At 46.6% G+C, this 23931-nt stretch overlaps 1 protein-coding gene across 2 annotated transcripts in view; it reads left to right on the top strand.

The window, feature by feature from the left end:
* The window catches only part of SLC20A2 (solute carrier family 20 member 2), a 110044-nt gene extending 88910 nt beyond the window's left edge, over positions 1-21134 (top strand). For both annotated transcript variants that reach the window (XM_040243246.1, XM_040243247.1), the window contains exons 7-11: positions 151-354; positions 1734-2301; positions 10407-10592; positions 11755-11839; positions 19552-21134. In XM_040243246.1, coding sequence (XP_040099180.1) covers positions 151-354; positions 1734-2301; positions 10407-10592; positions 11755-11839; positions 19552-19716 — 1208 coding nt within the window. In that variant the 3' untranslated portion in view covers positions 19717-21134. The remainder of the gene's footprint in view (positions 1-150; positions 355-1733; positions 2302-10406; positions 10593-11754; positions 11840-19551) is intronic.
* Positions 21135-23931: the final 2797 nt, after the last annotated feature.

Here is a 23931-nt window from a genome sequence, read left to right as displayed (position 1 = left end):
TCCCAGACTGAATTGTCCACTTTATTTTCCTTTTTCTTTTTTTGTTCCCAAAGTATGAAAGTATCACGATAAATATTTATTTTTATATTCATTTGTCAAAAATAAGAATTCTCTTCCCAAATTTTCAGTTATGACTCTTATTTTCTTCAGGCAAATTACAAAAAGAAGGTGCTTTATCGAGAGCCTCTGATGAAAGTCTCAATAAAATTCAGGAAGTGGAGTCCCCAGTATTTAAAGAGCTGCCAGGTGCCAAGGCTCACGACGACAGCACCGTCCCCCTCACGGGCTCAGCTGCGGAGCCCTCAGGGACCTCAGAAAGCATGTCAGGGGGTCACCACCCCCGGGCCCCATATGGTAAGTCCCTGGGGGCTGGGTTGGCATGGGGCAGAGGCAGTTTTGGGGGGCCAGTTGGCCTGCATGTCGCAATGAGGCTCCAGCACACACAAGTGTCCCCAGAGAAAACTCAGGGGCTGAAGGGCCCAGGGTTTGGTCAGTCCCAGAGCGGGCTTGTTCCTGTCCTGTGACTTTCCTCCAAGAGCCATTTACCTGCAGTCTCCCAGCAGCACCTCTGGGCCCCTCACCTGTGTCTTCCACATGCAGTCACCTAACTGCCGGAGATCAGATTATCAGTTTATCCAGCTTTGTATACAAACACCTTCCTCCTGGGAGGTGCAGAGAGAAAGCTGACGTTGGAACCGGGGCAGTGGTCTCACTAGAGTAGCACAGAAACCATCAGGGCCATCGTGAGGGTCCTCTGTCCCACAGTGTTTGTGGACAGTGATGGGCCAGCTCCTGCCTCTGCCAGGCCCACCTCCCTGCAGGGGTGCTGGCACCGCGGTCCAGGATGGATCTGCAACTTCGCCAAGAAAGAGAATAGGCTCTGCCCACTGATCTGACAGACCGCCTTTGACTGTGTCCACCAGCTTTTTTTAAATTGAAGTATACCATTGATTAAACAGCACACTAACTTCTGCTGTACAGCAAAGTGGTACATGTGTGTATATATATATATGTACATCCTTTTTAAAAATACTTTTCCATTATGGGTTTATTACAGGATGTTGAATATAGTTCCCTGTGCTGTACAGCAGGACCTTGCTTACCCCTCCTGTGAGCTTGCATCTGCTGCCCCAGCCGCTCCCTCCATTGCTCCTCTCTTCCTCCTGCCCCAGGAGCTGCTCTGTCCTCTCTCTCTGTGACTGTTTCTCTTTCACAGGTGGGCTCATTTGTGTCCTGTTTTTAAGCAGCACCTGGAGTGTGTATCTCACAGGGAGACGGGTTGAGTCCCTCTTGTATCGAGTTTTCTGTAAAATAAGCTCCCAATACGGATCCTCCTCCTACGAGTTCCTGGAAAAGGAAAGAATGCTTCCGCATTTTAGGAGAGTGCAGCATCGTTTTTTAACTGCCGTACTGGTAGTTTTACCCTTTGCTGTATGTTTCCAAGTTTCCCTTTTTATTTCTACCATACTGCATGGCCTGCGTTGTCAGGTTGGAAAATAAAGAGTACGGCAGAAAAATGCAAAAACCCTCACTGTCCAGCCTCCTGAGCTGACATGGTGGCCCCACAGCATCCCTGGCGTGGACTCAGGCTGTCCCTTGTCCCCGCAGGCCGGGCTCAGTCTGTCCCGTGTCCCCGCAGGTTGGGCTCAGTCTGTCCTTTGTCCCTGCAGGCCGGGCTCAGTCTGTCCCTTGTCCCCTCCAGGCCGGGCTCAATCTATCCTTTGTCCCCGCAGGCCGGGCGCTGTCCATGACGCACGGCACCACCAAGTCGCCCGTGTCCAACGGGACCTTCGGCTTCGATGGCACGGCGCGGGCCGACGGCCACGTGTACCACACGGTGCACAAGGACTCGGGGCTCTACAAGGACCTGCTGCACCGCATCCGCGACGAGCGGCCGGCCGACGGGGCCCCGCGGCAGCTGCGGCGCAACAACAGCTACACGTGCTACACGGCGGCCATCTGCGGGCTGCCCGGCCTGGCCACACGCCGCGGCGACACGCCCGCGCCCGAGGACAGCGAGAAGCTGGTGGCCGACGCCGTGGCCTACTCGCGCCGCCGGCTGCGCTACGACAGCTACTCCAGCTACTGCAACGCCGTGGCCGAGGCGGAGATCGAGGCCGAGGAGGGTGGCGTGGAGGTCCGGCTGGCGCCCCCACTGGCCGAGCCCGAGCCGCCGCACGACGACCCGGTGGACGAGGAGAAGGAGGAGAAGGACTCTGCCGAGGTGCACCTACTCTTCCACTTCCTGCAGGTCCTCACCGCCTGCTTCGGCTCCTTCGCGCACGGAGGAAATGACGTGAGGTCAGAACCTGGGAGGGGCGGGGCCGGGGAGGGCCTGGATGGTGGGCGTGGTCTTGTGAAGGGGCGGGGTGAGGGGAGGGGCCTGGTGATTGTGAGGGGCGGGGTGGGGCGGGGTCAGGCTGAGTGGCGGGGAGGGGCCCGGCAGATAACTGACCCACCCTGGAACCACGCGGGTTGCAACCACCTGGGGTCGGCCAACGCCAGGTTTTGCCCACAAGTGCAGCACCTGCATCTCCATGGCGCAGGTCTTTGATTGAACCGGATGCAGGGAGAGTTGGCCTGGGGTCAGAAATCACAACAGGTGGAATCAGTAGAGCTGGGCTTGGAGCCCTGATTCTGCCCAAGCCTGTCCCGGCTTCCTACCCTGGCCTGCGTTCAGTGCCATTTGGCATCAGTGCCTTTTGGTTTCAAAGCAGAGAGAGGACAGGTTTCCCCCAGGTTGTATAAGGGTGATGTGTGAGCAAGTAGCTCCTGCAGTGAGCCGCGTCGCGGGTCAGAAAAGGGGCGTGGGAGACCGCGGGGGCCGCCGTGTTGGATGGCTGCTCCAGTCAGGAGGGTCCCCTAGGGACACCTGCAGGGACTGAGGGCACAGCTGTGACGGCATCTATAGGAGAACCTTCCGGAAGAGGGAAAGGCACTGCGAGGCCGAGGCAGGAGTGTGCCTGGTGGGTCTTCCGGAAAGAATCACTAGCAAGAGCATGGAGAGCTCAGGTCAGCTGGGCATCCAGGCCAGAATGTGCAGGAGTGTATAGAGTCTGGCCAGGTATCCGGATCAGTCACTGAATTTTCCAAAGCCTCGGTGTCCCAATCTCTGAAATGGGGGTAAAACTAGTACCAGTGCAGGAGATTTCTATGAGGATTAAGGGGAGGTGCTTATATAATAAGATAAGGACAGTCCTTTCCCATAATCAATGTCCAGACATTTTCACTATTATAGTTATTATGCAGCTTAATGTTTCTGTCCAAACGAGGGAAATGTGCCATCGTTATATATTTTTATGGCCCAGTTATTTGACTCCATTTTATAACATGTGCAGCTGCGTTTCTGTTCTTTTTAAAAGACGTCTTCCAGCCAGACAGAGAGGCCTGGACAGCTTATGTTCTGCTCAGGGTCACCTAGGCATTGCCATCTTATTTTACTGGGGGCACCATGTTCTGTCCTCTCTTAAAAATTTTTTACTCCCCTCCCCCACCAGCCCACTTCCTCCTTCTTATCACAAATTCTTTATGAAAAGCCTGGTACCAGCAACATGTTATGAATTGGATCCCTTTCCTTTAGAACTAAGTTCCAGTTAAGGAGACAAGAAAGGAATACTCCTGGGAAAGTAACAGAACACCCCAAAATGGCATTTCAAGGCCAAGGAAGAGTCTAGGTGGTAGCTGCTGCAGGTGGCCAGAGTGTAGAGCAGCTGTTTGCAGTTTGGAGACTGATTCTCAGGCGTTTGAGCAGGGATGTAGTCTGGTGAAAGCAAGGTTTAGAAATAACAGAGCAGCAGTGAGGAGGGGGCTTCTGTTTACTCAACAAGTGGGTGTTAAGTTTGTACCAGTCCTCAGAGCTGAAGCGCTTGTAACTTACTCCAGACCTACTCAGAACAGTCCTTTGTAGTGCTAAGTGAAAGAAAGTGAAAGTGTTAGTTACTCAGTCATGTGGGATGCTTTGTGACCCCGTGGACTGTAGCCCGCCAGTCTCCTCTATCCAAAGGAATTCTCCAGGCCAGAATACTGGAATGAGTAGCCACTCTTTTTCCTAGGGATCTTCCCTACCCAGGGTTTGAACCTGGGTCTCCCACATTGCAGGCAGATTCTTTACTGTCTGAGCCACAGGGAAGCCTGCAGTTCTAAGTGATACCTCTCAGAGACCGGGAATCTGAAGCTCAGAAATCTGACTTTTGCCCAGGGCCACACAGTTAGAGAGAAGCCAGCGTGGGAAACCAGCTCTCTGTGACTCGGTCTCCGGAGTGTGGAGGGTGGGCCGGGAACTACAGGCGTCATTCAAAGCCTGTAGGGAGCTTGGGAATTATCACTACATCCTAACAGCAAGCAAAAACCAAAGAGACTGAAAAGTCAACAACTCTTCTTGGATCTCAAAGGCAGAGGAGAACACAGGACAAACCACTGTCCCCAGGGTCGGAGAGGCAGAGATGCAGGGGGTCCTGGAGGAGAGACTCAGGAGCCGATGCTGTGGTGAGAACCATGCAATCCTGGACTGGAGCAATGGGCCCTGGAGGCTCAGGGGGGACAAGGAGAGAGTTAAGGCTCCGGGGGACCCAGGGTAGGGGGGACCCCACTATCCAGGAGCCCTACCAGATCCTAACAGTGAATATCAGGGAAGAGGAATCCCTCCTGCTCTGGGGAGAAGGAAAGCAGCCACTAGACAACAGACACCGTGTGCTTAGCCAGGCTGTGCTCAGGAGAAACCAAGTCACCAGAGCCCAGCCTGCAGGGGATTACTGCAGGCTAACTGACCTGGAAGGGGAAACACACTCCAGACTGCCCTGGCCTTCCCCTAGGGAGAAGGGAAACTCCCCAACTCCAGCCATCCTGTCTCACATAAGGAAGGAGGAAATGCTGAGAAACATACAAGGGATGGAAGGGTGGAATTAGGATTAATTTTTTATTTTAAGTTATATATACTTAACTTACATGGTTTATATGGTAAAGAATCTGCCTGCAATGTGGGAGACCTGGGTTTGATCCCTGGGTCAGGAAGATCCCCTGGAGAAGGGAATGGCAACCTACTCCAGTATTCCTGACTGGAGAATCCCATGGACAGAAGAGCCTGGGAAGCTATAGTCCATGGGGTGGCAAAGAGTCAGACACGACTGAATGACTAACACTTGCACACTTTCACACTATCAGTAAAGTAGTATAATGTTATTGCAAAGGGGATTTGGATTAACCCTAGGTATATATGGCAAGCTCTAGGGCAACCATTTTAGAAAGTTAGCAAAATATATATATATATATATATATAGCCAATATGCTAAGAAGAGAGAGAAAATGGAATCATATGGAATGCTCAGTTAAAACAACAGAAGGGGGGGGGAAAGGCAGATGACAAAAATAGGAACAAAGAACAAGGACAACAGATAGAAAGCACTGACAGATACAGTGGATGCTAATCCAGCTATGCCGGCAGTCAGCTTGAATTTCAGTGATCCAGATGCACCAATTATCAGAATGGATGAAAAAACACAACTCAGCTTGCTGTTGTCTACCAGAAACCCACTTGAAATGTAAAAACACTTAGGTTAAAAGTAAATGGGATTAACTTTTCATGGGTTTATTAGCCATCTGTATGTCTTCTTTGGAGAAATGTCTGTTTAATTCTTTGGCCCATTTTTTGATTGGATCGTTTATTTTTCTGGAATTGAGCTGCAGGAGTTGCTTGTATATTTTTGAGATTACTTGTTTGTCAGTTGCTTCATTTGCTATTATTTTCTCCCATTCTGAAGGCTGTCTTTTCACCTTGCTTATAGTTTCTTTTGTTGTGCAGAAGCTTTTAATTTTAATTAGGTCCCATTTGTTTATTTTTGCTTTTATTTCCAATATTCTGGGAGGTAGGTCATAGAGGATCCTGCTGTGATTTATATCAGAGAGTGTTTTGCCTATGTTCTCCTCTAAAAGTTTTATAGTTTCTGGTCTTACATTTAGATCTTTAATCCATTTTGAGTTTATTTTTGTGTATGGTGTTAGAAAGCGTTCTAGTTTTATTCTTTTACAAGTGGTTGACCAGTTTTCCCAGCACTACTTGTTAAAGAGATTGTCTTTTCTCCATTGTATATTCTTGCCTCCTTTGTCAAAGATAAGGTGTCCATAGGTGCGTGGCTTTATCTCTGGGCTATTTTGTTCCATTGATCTATATTTCTGTCTTTGTGCCAATACCATACTGTCTTGATGACTGTGGCTTTGTAGTAGAGCCTGAAGTCAGGCAGGTTGATTTCTCCAGTTCCATTCTTCTTTCTCATCACTCATTATCAGAGAAATGCAAATCAAAACCACAATGAGGTACCATTTCACTCCAGTCAGAATGGCTGCGATCCAAAAGTCTATAAGCAATAAATGCTAGAGAGGGTGTGGAGAAAAGGGAACCCTCTTACACTGTTGGTGGGAATGCAAACTAGTACAGCCACTATGGAGAACAGTGTGGAGATTCCTTAAAAAAACTGGAAATAGAACTGCCTTATAACCCAGCAATCCCTCTGCTGGGCATACACACCGAGGAAACCAGAACTGAAAGAGACACATGTACCCCAATGTTCATCGCAGCACTGTTTATAACAGCCAGGACATGGAAGCAACCTAGATGTCCATCAGCAGATGAATGGATAAGAAAGCTGTGGTACATATACACAATGGAGTATTACTCAGCCATTAAAAAGAATACATTTGAATCAGTTCTAATGAGGTGGATGAAACTGGAGCCGATTAACAGAGTGAAGTAAGCCAGAAAGAAAAACACCAATACAGTATACTAACACATATATATGGAATTTAGAAAGGTGGTAATGATAACCCTGTATGCGAGACAGCAAAAGAGACACAGATGTATAGAACAGTCTTTTGGACTCTGTGGGAGAGGGAGAGGGTGGGATGATTTGGGAGAATGGCATTGAAACATGTATAATATCATATAAGAAACAAATCGCCAGTCTAGGTTCAATGCAGGATACAGAATGCTTGGGGCTGGTGCACTGGGATGACCCAGAGGGATGATATGGGGAGGGAGGAGGGAGGGAGGTTCAGGATTGGGAACACATGTACACCCGTGGCAGATTCATGTTGATGTATGGCAAAACCAATACAATATTGTAAAGTAATTAGCCTACAATTAAATAAATTTAAAAAAAGTAAATGGGATTTTAAAAAGGAAAAAGAGTAAATGGAAGAAGGAAAGTATAGCATGCTAACACTAAAAGAAAGCAGGAGCAACTGTTGATTTCAGACAGAGGAGACGTGAATAGATCCAGCAGGAGAAATCAGTAAGGACGTATTTGAGCAAAACAGACCATCAATCAGCTACGTATAAATCAGTAACAAAAGATTACTAGAAAATCCCCAAATACATAGAGATTAAACCACATACTTCTAAATAACATTTGAAACAAAGAAGAAATACCAAGAGAAATGTTAAAATATGTTAAACTAAATGAAATTGAAAACACATCAAAATTTGTGGGAAGCAACAAAAACAATGCTTAGAAGAAAGTTTCTAGCATTGAATTCATATACTGCTGCTGCTGCTGCTGCTAAGTCACTTCAGTCGTGTCCAACTCTGTGTGACCCGATAGATGGCAGCCCACCAGGCTCCCCCGTCTCTGGGATTCTCCAAGCAAGAACACTGGAGTGGGTGGCCATTGCCTTCTCCAATGCGTGAAAGTGAAAAAGTGAAAGTGAAGTCGCTCAGTCATGTCTGACTCTTAGCAACCCCATGGACTGCAGCCTACCAGGCTCCTCCATCCATGGGATTTTCCAGGCAAGCGTACTGGAATGGCTTGCCATTTCCTTCTCCAGAATTCATATACTAGGAAAGAAGAAAGATGTAAAATCAATAATCTAAGTTGCCAGCCTAGGAAATGAAGAGCAAATTATTAATTAATGCAAAGTAAACAGAGGTAAAGAAATAATAATTAGAGCTAAATAAATGAAATTAAAATCAGGAAATGAATGGAGAAAAATCAATGAAACTAAAAGCTGGATCTTTGAAAATATTAATGATATTTATAGTCTTCTAGCCAGGCTACCTAAGGGAAAAGGAGAACACAAATTGCTGATACCGGAAATGGAAAAGTAGACATCACTATAGATCTTACAGACAAAAAAAAAAAAAGTTAATAATACTATGAGAGCAATACTATGAATAATTTTATGTTCGCCAGTTTGATAAGCTAGATAAAATGGACCAGTTCTTGAAAGACAGAACCTGCCCAAACTCACACAAGAAGAAATAGACTACCTGATAGGCTTGTATCTATTAAGAAAATTAAGTCAGTAATTAACAGTCTTTCAAATCAGAAAGCACCAGGCCCAGATGGGTTACTGGTGAATTCTACCAAGCTTCTAAGAAAGAAATTATACTTGTCTACAATTTCTTTCAGAGGACAGAAGCAAGAGGAATACTTCCTCACTCGTTCTGTTAGGCCAGCATTAACCTAATACCACAACCAGACAAAGTCCTTACGGGAAAACTGTAGACCAGCATTTCTCATGAAAGGGACCAGTGAACATGAAGTCACTCAGTCGTGTCCAGAGCTCTTTGCAGCCCCGTGCACTGTAGACTACCACGCCCCTCTGTCCATGGGATTTTCCAGGCAAGAGTACAGGAGTGTGTTGCCATTTCCTTCCCCAGAGGATCTTCCCAACCCAGGGATCGAACCCAGGTCTTCTGCATTGTAGGCAGACCCTTTACCGTCTCAGCCACCAGGGGCTCCTAAGGATATGCTAGTATCTTAGGGCAGTAGAGGATATGCTAATGATGGGTACCTGCCAGCTTGCCTAAACCCATAGAACATGTAACACCAAGAGTGAACCCTAATGTAAACTGTGGACTCCGAATGATTCCGACATGTCACTGCCACCAGATGTTCCACTCTGGTGGGGATGTTGTTGATGGGGAGACTTAAAGTCTTAAATAAAGTCTTAATTTAAAAAAAGCTGTGGAACCCCCCCCCCCAAAAAAAAGGCAGTGTGTGCTTGTCAGGAGCCTGAGTGACAATCATGGGTCTCGGGGAGGGGTGAGCACCTGAGTGAATCCGAAACTCACATCCCAGTTCTGCTTCCTGCTAGTGACATGATTTTAGCATCAGTTTTCTCATCAGTAAAATAGGAGACCAATGCCTACTTTGCAGGGTCGGCCTGAGAAATAGATATATGGTTTGTGGTTCCTTTGTTGGGAGGCTGACATGGTTGCCCCACACTGGTAGTTGATGTTAGCAGCTGTGCTGGCAATGAAAATGGAAAGAAATAGAGAAAGAAAGGAAGGAAAGAAGAACTTGGTTTTTGTGTCCACTTCTTCTGAGTTTTTAGTACTTTAAAAATAACAGATCTCACCATCATGAAGATGGCTACTGTAAAAACCAAGTAACAAGTGTGGGCAAGGATGTGAGAAATTGGGACCCTTGTGCACTGTTGGTGGAAACGTGAAATGGTGCGACCACTGTGGAAAGCAGTCTGAGGGTTCCTCAAAAAATGGAGCAATTCCACCTCTGGGTATATGCCCAAAAGGATGGAAAACAGGGCCTCAGAGACATCTGCACACCCCTGTTCACAGCAGCAGCTGTTCACAATCTCCAAGAGACAAAGGCAACCCAAGCGTCCATCAACAGATACATGGATAAACAAGATATGATGTGTGTATGCACACACACACACCCAGTGGGATATTCTTCCTTAAAAAGGAAGGGCGTTCTGTCATATGCTACACCACCGATGAATCTTGAAGGCATTCTGATAAGTGAAATAAGCCAGTCATGAAAAGACAATACTGTATGCTTGCACTTCCGTGAGAAACCTAGTATAGTCCGTCAAATTCACAGAGGCAGAGTAAACTGGTGGTTTCTGGGGGAAGGGGGAAAGGCCAAGAAAACTCTCATTTAATGGGTATAGTGGTTCAGATTTTCGTGATTAAAAAATTTCTGGAGGCCTGTTTAACAACAGTGTGACTCTCCTTAACACTGCTGAACTGCGCAGTGGCAGCAGTTGCTCAGCCGCCCAGTCATGCCCAGCTCCTTGCCCACGTGAACTGCAGCATGCCAGGCTCCCCTGTCCTTCACTATTGCCCCGAGTTTGCTCAGATTTAGGTCCATTGAGTCAGTGATGCTATCTAACCATCTCATCCTCTGCCACTCCCTTCTCATTTTGCCTTCAGTCTTTCCCAGCATCAGCGTCTTTTCCAGTGACACTTAAAAATAGTCAATGGTAAATTTTTTATTTTAGCCATAACCCAAAAAATGGTTAAATCGTTATTATCACTTATAGATTACACAGGCAAACCACAAATGCGGTAAGATAGGCTGTTTTCAAGACTGAGAAGTTTTTGAATGTTGTGTACAGCATCATCTGTACGTATGGACATTTGTACAATTTACTTGTTTTTTTTCTCCTAGTAATGCCATCGGGCCCCTGGTGGCTCTGTGGCTGATTTATGAACAAGGTGCGGTCCTGCAAGAAGCCGCGACTCCTGTCTGGCTGCTGTTTTATGGAGGGGTTGGAATTTGTACGGGCCTCTGGGTGTGGGGGAGACGAGTGATCCAGACCATGGGGAAAGACCTCACCCCCATCACGCCATCCAGGTGAGCCGGGGGGCAGCCTCGGAGCGGGTGTGTCGATGTCCCCCTGCAAAGCCTGTTCTGGCGGAGGAGGGCGGGGGCGGTCCCCAGAGCGGGGCGTCTCCAAGCACCATCTCCCCCATCGCCCTCATGCTCTGCTGGCCCCCATCCGCGGTGGCACTGAGATGGGGCAGACGCGGAAGGGAAGAGAAGACCCGAATCCACCTGCAGCCTCTGTTCCCATTCGACGAGGTGTCTTACCCGCCTGAGGTCCAGAGAACCAGTGGTAAAGGCGGGGCCGGGACTGCCTGTCCCCACACTCTCTGCTCACCGGCTCCACCTGCTGGCGGGAGGCTGCTGTCACCTGCTGCCCGCAGGGGTGATTGCCTACATCCTTCCTGGGCGCCTGGGCTCAGCGGGTGAGGTGGGGGGTGCCTTGCCTTGGGGTGGGGTCTGGAGCCTCCCACCTGGCTTCCTGTGGTCCTCCTTTGGAGATATTTAGATATATTAGGGGTCAAATAAATCCACAAGAGAGTTTTCCAAGTACAACTAAAATTCAGAACTACATATTTTAAGGGCTTCCCTCATAGCTCAGTTGGTTAAGAAACTGCCTGCAATCCAGGAGACCTGGGTTTGATTCCTGGGTCAGGAAGATCCCCTGGAGAAGGAAATGGCAACCCACTCCAGTATTCTTGCCTGGAGAATCCCATGGACAGAGGAACCTGGCAGGCTGGACCCCATGGGGTCACAAGAGTCAGACACAACTTAGCGACTCAACCACCACCTATTGTAAAAGGTCTTGAAATTCATTTTAACAAAAATCATTTTAACGAAAGATTCTAGCATTGATTTGAAGAAAAACTAGTAATCTGAGCAAAAAGTCACTCCTTTATAATAATAAGAACAAATTTTTAAAACAAGAGTGTGGTTTTCCCTGTGTCCATTTAGAAATGATGTGTGTACAGTTTTCCTTGCAGCAGGTATTCCTGGCCCAGCTCCTTCAGGTGAGGTTTCTGAAAACCCATCAAGGAGACAGGACTTGCCCCTTAGGGCTGAGTGCGGCCTCGCAGCGAGTGCTGTGTGATGCTGCCGTGATGTCCTGGCTCTGGTGCCATGAGGCCCAGTCTACCCAGAGGTTCTGGCGAGCCCCTGGCAGTGCCCTGACGGCCTCCCGTCTCCCCCACAGCGGCTTCACCATCGAGTTGGCCTCGGCCTTCACCGTGGTCATTGCCTCCAACATCGGGCTGCCAGTCAGCACCACACACTGCAAGGTAGGCGGGCTGGCCCGGTCACCAGGGCGAGGTGGTGGGCGGTAGTCGGGGCGGCCCTGGGTGTGCACTCAGGGATGGGAGAGTCACTTGGGGTCTCCCGGGAAGGGCATTTTCTTCTCGGCAGCCCCTCTGGGCCCTCCCCACCCTCCTTCCCTGTGTCCTGGTCCTCTCACTGGGGGTTTTGCACTGAGGTCCTGGGTCCATGAAACATGCTTGTAGGCCCGGGTAGGGTGTGGAGGGGCGCATCACTCAGCTCCCTCACCCCCTCTGAAGGCCTGGGAGTGGGCAGGGGACAGACATAGGCATAAATCGCTCCTGTAAGTATAAGACGTGGTTGTTTCCGTTTTCTCTTCTGTATGGTGGTCAGAGCAACCTTATTGCCTTCAAGTCAATTGCAGATGATATTAACCACTGTTACTATCAGGCTCTAGAGCTCAGGGTGAGAGGGAATTAATTCCTTGTCTAGTGCTGAGATATTGGAGCTGCAAGGAGCCTTAAAGATGAAGGAAGAGGAAACAGGCTCTGTAAGTTGTCCAAGGGAGCCCCAGGGTGGGCCAGGCTGGAACCCAAGTCTGCTAACCCAGGGCTGCCGAATACCTGGGGGAATTCTGAAGTATCCCCAGGGGCCTCCAGTATACAAACATAGCCACTAACTTCAGCAAAACAGAGGCCCTTGCAGATTTTCCTAGGTCCAGTGACTCCTGTCATTCAAGAAAAACTCACCTGTTCTGCTCTGTGTGCAGTTCTGTTCTGGGCACCGAGGGACCACGGGGACCACGACGACACAGCCCCCCACACCCAGTCTCAAAACTCCCACCCATGTGTCTGCAAACAAGCACTGCTAAGTGTGAAAGGCTTACAAAAAAGAGCGAGATAAGGCCATTTGTAGCAACAGGGATGGACCTAGAGGTTTTCATATTGAGTTAAGTCAGACAGAGGAAGACAAATATCATATGCTATCACTTATGCATTGAATCTAATTAACAATGATACAGATGAACTCATTTACAAAACAAAAACAGACTCACAGACATAGAAAAACGGTTACCAAAGAGGTAAGGGAAAAGGAGTGATAAATTAAGCGTCTGGGATTGACAGATACACACTACTCTATATGAAACATAAACAGGGGCTACTGCACAGGCAACTAAGCTTAATATGTTACGATAGCCTATAGCAGACGAGAACCTGCACAGAGGAGCCGGGCAGGATGCCGTCCACAGGGCTGCAAAGAGTTGGACGCGACTGAAGCTGCTTAGCGTATATACTTAGCAAGCACACATGACAAGTATCATGAAGCAAGAAGTGGGGAGGGGAGCGGAAAGCCTGATCAGAACAGTAGGAAGAGCGCAAGGAAGTTCTCCAGAACCAGTTCTCACTTGGAAAGGCGAAAGGAGGAGAATGCTGCTTGACTCGAGATCTTGACGGAGTCGCTGGTTAACCTTTTCCATCTTAGAAGAGAGAATTCTCACATTAAATGAACTTGCCATAATATAGGAGAAAATAAAACAGGAAGCCCTCCAATTTGTTCTATGAAACATATACTGAATAACCTAATACTGAAACCTGATTGAAAACACCACAAACAGTCAAAGCTGTATTTCCAGATGTATGTTGATTAAAAAAAAGAAAAAAAAAAAAACCTTTAAGTAAGATGCTAATAAATGACATCAACACTATTATAAAAGAACATTTCAACGGGACCACATTGATCTCCTGGGTTGTCAGAAAATCGGCTCTAAACGAGACAGGTTTTAATCTGCTGCCGATACCTACACGGGGCAGGCCCCTCACAGAGCTCAAGAAATGGGTGTTTACAGATGTCTTCAATATAATACGGTTCATCGATCCATTAGAAAACAGCGTATGGTTGTCTGTTGAGTTCCATTCCAAAAAGACATTTAATAAAATTCAGCATGGATTTCTAAGATATTCCTGGAATTCAGTAAAAATGACCAAGTTTGCAATAAAAAAAAAAAAAATTTAGAACTTTTGCCTGTCAGCAATAGCTAGTAAGAAAATGAGATAAAAACAAAGAACTACTCCATAGTTGGAACAAAAATAAAAGGTACTTCAGAAAAATCCTAATGAAGTGAGAGATGTACATGGAAAAAACACAAAGCTTTGCTCACAGGTCAAAGAAAACCTGGGTATGAGACACACTGTGTCGTTGGGTAGGGAACTAGGTTTTATAAAGATGTCAGTTCTCCTCAAACACAACGCCAACCAAATTCTTACAACTTTACAAACTAAGGCTGCAGTTAATTTTGTGGGCTAAATTAGCAGGAATATAAAATGATCTACAAAGAGAAACAATGATGAGGGAACAGCCTGACCAGATAGGAAGTCTGTCACAAGCAAACAGGAAGCAAGAGGATGGGGAAAGAGGGCAGATGGGCAGAGAGTTTCAGGATTGTACACTTAAAAATTGTTAACATGACAGATTTTTGTGTTGTATATTTTACCACAAATTAGATACTTGTATAAAAAAGTAGATAGAACCTAGTACATATGAGCATGTAGTTTGAGGAAGGAAAATTTTGACCAGTAAGTGATGTTGGATAACTGGCTTTCGCCCTAGAGAAACAAATTTAGACCCACAGTTGTCAAAATACATGCTTTACAACGTGCAAAATCTGATGGCTTAAATAATATTTTAAAATTACTTTAGAATAAAATAGAATTTTATTTTAGAAAATTTAAAATAAATGAGAGTTATGGGCTTCCCTGGTGGCTCAGTGGTAAAGAATCCACCTGCCAATGCAGGAGACATGGGTTGGATCCCTGATCCAAGAAGATCTCACCTGCTACAGGGTAACTAAGCCCATGCACCACAACTCCTGCGCCTGCGCTCTAGAGCCCGGGAGCCACACCTACTGAGCCCATGGGCCCTAGAGCCCGTGCTTCGCCAACAAGAGGAGTGAGCACAAGGAGAAGCTTGTGCATCGCAACTAGAAAGTAGCCCCATTCGCCGCAACTAGAGAAAAACCCACACAGCAACAGAGACCCAGCATGGCCGAAAGTAAGTATTTTTAAATAAAGGAATGAATTAAATATCAAATATTCAAGCCAAAGATAAATCACAGGAAAAAAGTATAGCATATTTTAGTGTATGAAATTAGAAATTTAAAAATGAGAGCAAAAATACTGGCTTGAGAAAATATTTGCATTAAATATCAGTTAATATTTATTTAAACACCACATAAACAAATAAGATCTTAAATGATCTGGATAACCATGTCTCTCAGAGCCAGACATCCTGGAGTGAGAAGTCAAGTGGGCCTTAGGAAGCACTGCTGCCAGTGAAGCTGGTGGAGGTGATGGAATTCCAGCAGAGCTATTTCACATCCTGAAAGATGATGCTATTAAAGTGCTGCACGGAATATGTCAGCAAAATTGGAAAACCCAGCAGTGGCCACAGGACTGGAAAAGGTCAGTCCTCATCCCAGTCCCCAACAAAGGCAGCACTAAAGAGCGTTCAGACTGCCGGGCAGCTGCGCTCCTCTCCGCGCCAGTAAGATATGCACAAAATCCTCCAAGCCAGGCTTCAGCATTACGTGAACCATGCACTTCCAGATGTTCAAGCTGGGTTTAGAATAGGCAGAGGAACCAGAGATCAAACTGCCAACTTCACTGGATCATAGAACATTCCAGAAAAACATCTACCTCTGTCTTGTGGACTACACTTAAGCCTTTGACTTTGTGGATCATAACAAACTGGGAAAACACTTGGAGAGGTGGGAATACCCGACCATCTTAGCTGTCTGAGAAACCTGTATGCAGGTCAAGAAGCAACGGTTAGAACCCTATGTGGAACAAGTGACTGGTTCAGTCAGGATTGAGAAAGGAGTACAACAAGGCTGTTTATTGTCACCCTGTTTGAATAACTTATATACAGAGCACATCATGTGAAATACCTGGCTGGACGAAGCACAAGCTGGAATCAAGAGTGCCGGGAGAAATGTCAACCTCAGATATGCAGATGATGCCACTCTGATGGCAGACAGTGAAGAACCAAAGAGTCTCTTGAGGGCAAAGGAGGAGAGTGAAAAACCCAGCTCAAAACTCAATATTAAAAAAACTAAGATCGAGGCATCTGGTCCCATCACTTCATGGCAAATACAGGGGAAAAGGTAGAAGCGGTGACAGGCTTCCTCTTGGGCTCTAAAATCACCGCGATGGTGACTGCAGCCATGAAATTAGAAGACCACTGCTTCTTGGCAGGAAAGCTATGACAAACCTAGACAGTGTGTTAAGCAGAGACATGACTTTGCCAACAAAGGTCTGTATAGTCAAGCTATGGTCTTTCCAGTAGCCATGTATGGATGTGAGAGTTGGACTATAAAGAAGGCTGAGCACCGACAAACTGATGCTTTTGAACTGTGGTGCTGGAGAAGACTCTGGAGAATCCCTCAGACTGCAGGGAGATAAAACATGTCAGTCCTAAAGGAAGTCAACCCTCAATAATCTTTGGAAGAACTGATGGTGAAGCTGAAGCTCCAGTACTTTGGCTACCTGATGTGAAGAGCTGACTCATTGGAAAAGACCCTGATGCTGGGAGAGATTGAGGGCAGGAGGAGAAGCGGGCAGGAGAGGATGAGATGGTTGGATGGCATCACCAATGCAGTGGACATGCACTTGGGCAAACTCTGGGAGATGGCTGGGGACAGGGAGGCCTGGCCTGCTGCAGTCCGTGGGGTCTCAGACAGTCAGATACAGCAACTGAGCAACAATACAGTGAGATACATTCAGATTCCAATATGTAAACGGGCAAAATACATGAAGAGACCTTCTATTATCAGGTGTTATCTTAACTTTTTAAATATAATTGATGTAAAATATTGTAGTTTTAGGTGAACAACATAATAATTTGGTATTTTTATAGATGATACCCCATACAAAGTTATTATAAAATATTGACTATATTCCCCATGCTGTGTATTACATCCTTGTAATTTATTTTATGTCTAGTGATTTGTACCCTTTAACCCCCTTCACCTATTTTACTCCCCTCTGGTTACTACTAATTTGTTCTCTGATTCTATGACTCTCTTTTTTGTTATACTTATTTTGTTAGATTCCATATATAAGTAAAAATATACAAAATTTGGGTCTCTGACTTATTCCACTAAGTGTAATACCTTCCAGATTCACCTATATTGTTGCAAATGGTAGAATTTCATTCTATTTTATGGCTAATATTCCTGTGTGTGTGTGTGTATACCATTTCTCCTTTATCCATTTATCTATTGATAGACACTTAGGTTGCTTCCATATCTTTGTTATTGTATGTAAATAATGTTGGGGTGCACACGTTTTCAAATTAGTGTTTTAGTTTTCTTTCGATAAATACCCGTGAGTGGAATTGCTGGATCGCACAGTAGTTTGTATTTCCAATTTTTTATGGAACCTCCCTACAATGGATACATCAATTTACATTTCCTCCAGCACTGTATGGGAGTTCCCTTTTCTCCACACCCTTGCCAGCATTTGTTATCTGTGGTCTTTTTGATGATAGCCATTCTGACAGGTGATTGCTCATTATGGTTCTGATTTGTATTTCCTGGATGATTAGTGATGTTGAGTAGCTTTTCATGTGTCTGCTGGCCATCTGTATGTCTTTTTGAGAAAAATGCCTACTTAGGTCTTTTGCCCATATTTTAATCATGTTGCTTTTTATATTGGATTGTATGAACTGTTGCCCTCTTCTCCTCCTGCCCTCAAATTTTCCCTGCATCGGGGTCTTTTCTGGTATAATCATGACATTGTTGCTAATAGGGAAAAACTGGAGGGAAATTGGAAATGTTTAAATAAATTAAGGTACATCCACCTAAGGGGTGTACCATTTTTTATGATGGTCATAAAGGTGCGAGTACTATGGGAAAATGCTTATTTTCTTAAAGAAAGGAAACAGTAGTGTTCCCTGTTGTTTATAAATATAGGTATATTTATTAAAAATAACATAAAGGAATACACAAGCATGGCAATAGGAGTGTTTTGGGGTAACTCACTAACAGTGGGCACCTGATAACTTTGGCCACTTGATGTGAAGAGCCGACTCACTGGAAAAGACCCCGATGCTGGGAAAGACTGAAGGCAAAAGGAGGAGAGGGCAGCAGAGGATGAGATGGTTAGATGGCATCACTGACTCAATGGACATGAATTTGAGCACACTCCAAGAGATAGTGAAGGGCAGGGAAGCCTGGCGCACTGCAGTCCAAGGGGTTGCAAAGGGTCAGAGACAATTTAGCTACTGAACAACTAATAGTAACTGTCCACTTCTCCTATTACATAAACTTGCAATAATATGATTCTATTTTCTGCGTTTAAGAAAAGTGTTCTAAGAGAGAGAGTGTGGATAACCCTAAAAGTTGAGTATGTTCTCTTATGTGAGAGATAATCCAGCCTAGCTGAAGAGGGACTGTAACAAGGAGAGTCTCATCTCAGAAGCCAGTGTTAGTAGACTTGACTGTATTTGAAGACCAGTAGGACCTAGCTAGTCTTTGTGCAACAGAAACGTCTCGATTGTCTCCTGTGTACTAGAAACTGGTTTTAGACAAAGGGTTTACATACAACAATCATCTAATGCTCCTTAGATGGGTTGTTATTTGCTCCTTGGAGGTGGTACGGAATTCCTAATCACCGCTTGGGTTGACAAAATGTCAGATTAACTTCCTTAAATATGCTGCTGGTTTTGCTGTTCCAGTTTGCTTCCATAAACAAGTGAAGTGTTGGATTTTGTTTTTTTGGCTGACCTCAGAATACACCCTAGTTGCTCTTTGAACCTCATTGGCCCCTGCTGACTCTGAAATAATTCTGGGTCAGTGGAGACAAAGCCTGTTTCATGGAGATGTTCAGGGGCCCCTCCTGGGGGCCAGGGGCACCCTCATGATGTCGCTGAGCTTCATCAGAGCTTGACTGAGATGTGAGATATTAGGCTTTATACTTTCTCATGATTTCCATTTTTAGATACTTAAAAGTTGTGCATATTTTTCCTTTGTAAATTTCATAAAATGAACTGCGAGTGTACAGAGAAATAGTGAATCCATGTTAACATCCTGCTTTTCAACTATCTCTATATAATTTGTGAAACATGATTGACATTTTGAAACCAATATTTATGTTCCATTTGATTAATTTTTTTAATCAGTAAAGTACAAGGACTGCAAAGCAATTGGAGGAAATGTTTAAAATGAAGAGCCCTCAGTTCTCGTCCTCAAACTGCCATGACTTAAAAATCTTCTACTCCCTACACCCTCTGGAAGTGTTTTATCTTCCACAGACTGAGCCACATGGATTAGATCTTTGCCAAGATCTCCAGCTCCAACGTTTTATGATGCTTTTATTCTAGGAGAAGGGTGCGTTACTGCCATTTCATTGTGTACTTATAGGGGTTCACCACTGTAATCAAGTCTCCTGCCTGGAGAATATTCAAAATAAGGGCCATCACAGCTGGCTGATAAAGCACAGGGAGAACAGAAAACATTTACTTGGCTAAGCATCCATTCAAATAGAGCAGAATACACGTGGAAAAGTGCTTCAGAACTGTACTCTGGACAAAGTAATCCTAAAATAATTATAGCTAAAATCTAACAAGTGTTTTTAAAAGCTTTTCATCAGATTTAGGGGAAAAAACTAGCCATCTTATACTACTGGTTGAATGTAGATTGCGTCTTACCTTGGCTTGCTCTGAAATGTCTGTGTCCCTCCAGGTGGGCTCGGTGGTGGCGGTGGGCTGGATCCGCTCGCGGAAGGCCGTGGACTGGCGCCTCTTCCGCAACATCTTTGTGGCCTGGTTCGTGACGGTACCCGTGGCCGGGCTGTTCAGCGCTGCTATCATGGCTCTCCTCATATACGGGATCCTTCCATTCGTGTGATCGCTCCTTGGCGGCCAGCAAACGAGGGATGGTCTGGGGCGTGTGCGTGGGTGGTGTGGGCTCACATGCACACACCGTGCACACGCCGTGCCCATGCGCGGGCTGTCCCCCGGCCAGCGCCTCCACGCCCCTCTCAGATGTTCCAGACCACACTGTCCACCTAGGCGTAGAGTCATCGTCCAGAGCTAACTTAACTACTGTACATAATACTGTGCGTTCAACTGGTATCGTGGCGACATAACATGGTGCGGTTACTTATATATTAAATATATATTGTATACATAGAATAATAGCTAGTATTATTTCAGACATGCTCGAGATGGGAGTGGAGCTACCTGCCTAGATTTCAATATTCAACAAATCTTTGTACATACCGATTTCAGCGGCAGATTTTAAGAACCTTTTAAAAGGAAAGTATAGATTGGAAGACGGTGTTTTTTTCCCCGTTTAATATACTGTAATGTAAGTGAGACACAGGATGAAGGAGGCCTGTTTGGGAAGGTGTCCGTGTGCTGTTGACTCATACTGGAACAGGAGTTCACAAGTGCTTTCACTGAAGAATTTGTTCATATACTGTGTATTGATTATGTAATATATCATGAATTGCTTCTGTAAATACTTAAAACTGTAATTTTTTAATGGTGTGCTCCCCTTATACTTTTTTGATCAGAGAATTTTGGAAAGTACCAAAGAAGCAGCGGAATAGTTTGCCAGTATTATATTTTCATACTGTTTATGCCCCCCCCGCCCCCACTTTCTCACTAATCCCAGCATTAACCCTGGGTGTGGCAAGACCACCACCTGGAGCAGGGTATATGGTGCGATGCCAGCCCCCACCACGGGCACGTCCCACTTCCAGCCCCCCACTGCGGCCCGTGCCAGATCCTGGCCCCTCGATGGTGTCAGCGTAGAGGAGGTACCGACGCGAGGACGCATGAGCGAGCACTACATGTCAAGTCCAGCTTAAACTCCCGCCCCCTCCTCCCCTGCAGCCTGAAGAATGGGACTCTGACCTCAGTCATGAGGCAAGTGCTCTGGCCTTCTGGAAATTCGGGAGTGGGGAGGGTTGGCCTGTTAGGCAAAACACTGGACTTGAGGACTGCCTCGAGGAAGCGGAGCATCCTTCACGGAGCGGAGCATCCGTGGTTGCTCTGCTGTGGTCCCCACTGGAGTCCTCTCTTTTTTTGATAGCGGGAGGAAGTACGACTAATGCAAGAGCCTGAAACTGTGGAAATGCTGCTAAACTTTTATATTGACAAACACTTTCTCGGTACTTCATTGTGATTTTTCATTAATCAACCATATTAAATTTATAATTAAAAATGCCCCTCAAAAGTTTGCCTCTGAAGTCTTTTTCTACATACCTATGTTTTTTCTGAGTTTCCACAAAAATAAAAGCTATAGTTCGTTTGTTTTTATTTTTCAAATACCTTTTTCTTTCCCTCTTATTTTACCACTGTTACCTGTTTGTGCCCACAATACACGAGGGGAAAGAATGGCCCACAGCCCGGCCATGCATTCACACACACTGGCCTTCAGTGCTGAGCCATCTGCCAAGAGAGCTGGTCCCCGATGGGACCTCCTGTCACACTCTGCTCAGTCTTCCCGCTTCATACTTTTTTTTAAAAGGAACTTTTCTAAAACTGTTCTTGTTTGGTTACACTGGGTCTTTGTTGCTGCAAGCAGGCTTCCTCTAGCTGCAGCGAGCAACTAGATTGAACCTGTGCCCCCGGGGTTGGCAGGTGGATTCCTAACCACGGGACCACCCGGGAAGCCCCCTGCTTCACTCTTAAGTCAGCCAGACTCAGCAGCGCTGGGGCTGCAGCTCGCCCGTCTAGGGCTGAGGACCCGGCCAGAGCCCACGTCTTGTCTCCCGTCTTGGCTCAAGCAGCCAAGAACACAACAAGGACACAGCTCCCTGGAGCCTCAGGACCTTCCGAAGGAAACTTCCAGCCTCTGTGGCAGAAGCCGTGCTCTCTGTCTCCTTCTGGGGCTGGGAAGGTAGGGGAGGAGGAGGGCTGGCCAGGTGGACACAGTTCCTCCTCTCCGCAGAGAGACTTGCCTGCCCTGATTTTTAACTGGTACTTTAGGCCTTTCATGGCTCTGCTTTTGATAAAACTATAAATAAAGTTCTGTTTCCTCCTAAACTTTGTAAGAAAAATAACAGCACAACACGGTGTCAGCAAGCTGAGTCCTGGCAGAAGTGCTGCTGTCTCAGTCTCACCGCCAGGGTGTCAGAGGCCCCGATACGAAGCAAGATGAATGTCACAACCACACGGGGCCCTGCAAGAGAATCGTCTCAGATGTAGACACACAGGCTGAAAGGATGGAGAAAGGTACTCCCTACAAATGGAGACAGAGAAAGCTGGGAAAGCAATACTCGTATCAGTCAAAACAGAATTCAAAGACTAACAAAAAAGACAAGGACATAACATAATAAAGGGATTCATCCAAGATCAATTCAAAAAGATGTAACAACTGTGAGTATATATGCACCCAACATAGGAGCAGCTCAATCCACAGTGCAAAGATTAATGGACATAAAGGGAGGAACTAACATTAACATAGTATCGGGAAGGGACTTGAGCACCTAACTTACATCAATGGATAGACAGAAAATCAACCCAGAAACACTGGCTTTTGGGCCAGTCTCTGCATTGTTGTTTATATATCTAATATTCTATCCCAAAGTGGCAGAATACACATTAGTTTCAAGTGCACAAGTAACAATCTCCAGGATAGCTCACAAGCTAGGCCACAAATCAATTCACAGTAAATTTAAGAAAACTGAAATCCTGTCAATCCTCTTTTCCAGCCACTGCACTGAGACTAGCCAGTGACGAAACAGCGTGCAGAGACAAGCCTTGCCCGCTGCCCCTTCCCCCTGCCGCCCCCGAATTATCTAACCGGGATGGCCTCTCGCTCCCATGAGGGCAGAGGAGGGACCCTCCCAAGGGGATGGGATGCTGAGTCTTTCCTTTGAGTTAATCAGCCTCTTCCTCTAAAAATGTGCACACTTCTCAGACTAGGGACCCTCTTGCATCCCTGACATCTTACTGTGCTCAGGTTTTGTCAACACATGCTCTGCGGTGCAGAGACAGGGGCGTGGAGCTGAAGGGCTCCTGGGGAATGCAGCCTCCCAGCCCAGCCTCCCGTCTCTCTTCAGGGCAGAGCCTGCCCAAAGCACAGACTGTAGACCGTCAACAAAGCCACAGCAGGATACATTTGCTAGTCATTTCCCAAGGCCAGCAATCTAGAGGTTAAACCAAACTGAATGTCAATTCCAGACTGTGAGCTGGGAGGTTACTGAGGAAGAGAGGGAGGAAGTCAAAAGGAACCAGACAGACTGACCTCCAGGGCAGGAGGCCTGGACCCCACAGCTAGGCTGGCGCCTTCAGCTGGCAGACAAGAGTGGCACCCAGTGGTGTCAAATGTAGTTGCAATCGTGTCCGTCTTTCCAGAACCTTTTTAAATGGCAGCAGTGAAGTCACCTCACAGAGTGTTTATTATATCATAATCCAAAGAGTTGTCAGAAAGGTCAGGAGTTATCTGTGTCGCTTTGATGGCCAGACGAGTAACTGCCAGAGGAGAACCTCAGTCTGGATGCAGAAACCCCAGACCAGGCCCACCATTTACTCAGGCCCACATACACTGAATAAATGCCCACTATGTGCCCATCATGTGCCAAGTCCTGGCCTAGCCACAGGACACAGGAAGGCAGGGCTCTTGGAGCTCATCCTCGGGGGAGGTGGGTGAGCAGAACGACCAACACGAGGTGTGACTGGCCCCCCGTGGAAGTGTGCCCAGGAGGCAGGAGCTGGGGTGGCAGGGGGGCTTCCACAGAAGAGGCAGAATGTTGGCGGAGACACCAAGAGCGCCAGGATGGTGACAGCGCTGCTTCCCTGGGGAGATGCTGTTTCAGAGCCCGCAGAGCAGCTGAGAAGCACATCTGACAGGCCGCTCACAGCAAAGGTCTGTAGGTGGTCAGCCACCCACCGGAGGGCAAACAAGCTGGTCGGAGAGTGAGGCTGCAGAGGCGAGACTGAGGATGGCGGCAGGGTCAAGAATCAATTGATGTTAAAAGGGAAGGTCAAATAATGGTGAGGCCACAGGAGATGTAAGGCTAACAGGGGCCGGGGGTAGGGAAGGAGAGGAGGGGGACCTGGGGAGCAGAGGGGAGGTGCTGAGGGGCATTTTACGGGGGACAGCAGAGCT

Source organism: Oryx dammah, unplaced genomic scaffold (genome assembly GCF_014754425.2).
Source record: "Oryx dammah isolate SB20612 unplaced genomic scaffold, SCBI_Odam_1.1 HiC_scaffold_7, whole genome shotgun sequence".
NCBI lineage: Eukaryota > Metazoa > Chordata > Mammalia > Artiodactyla > Bovidae > Oryx > Oryx dammah.
Note: the sequence above shows the minus strand (reverse complement) of the source record. Positions and strands in the feature narration are given on the sequence as shown.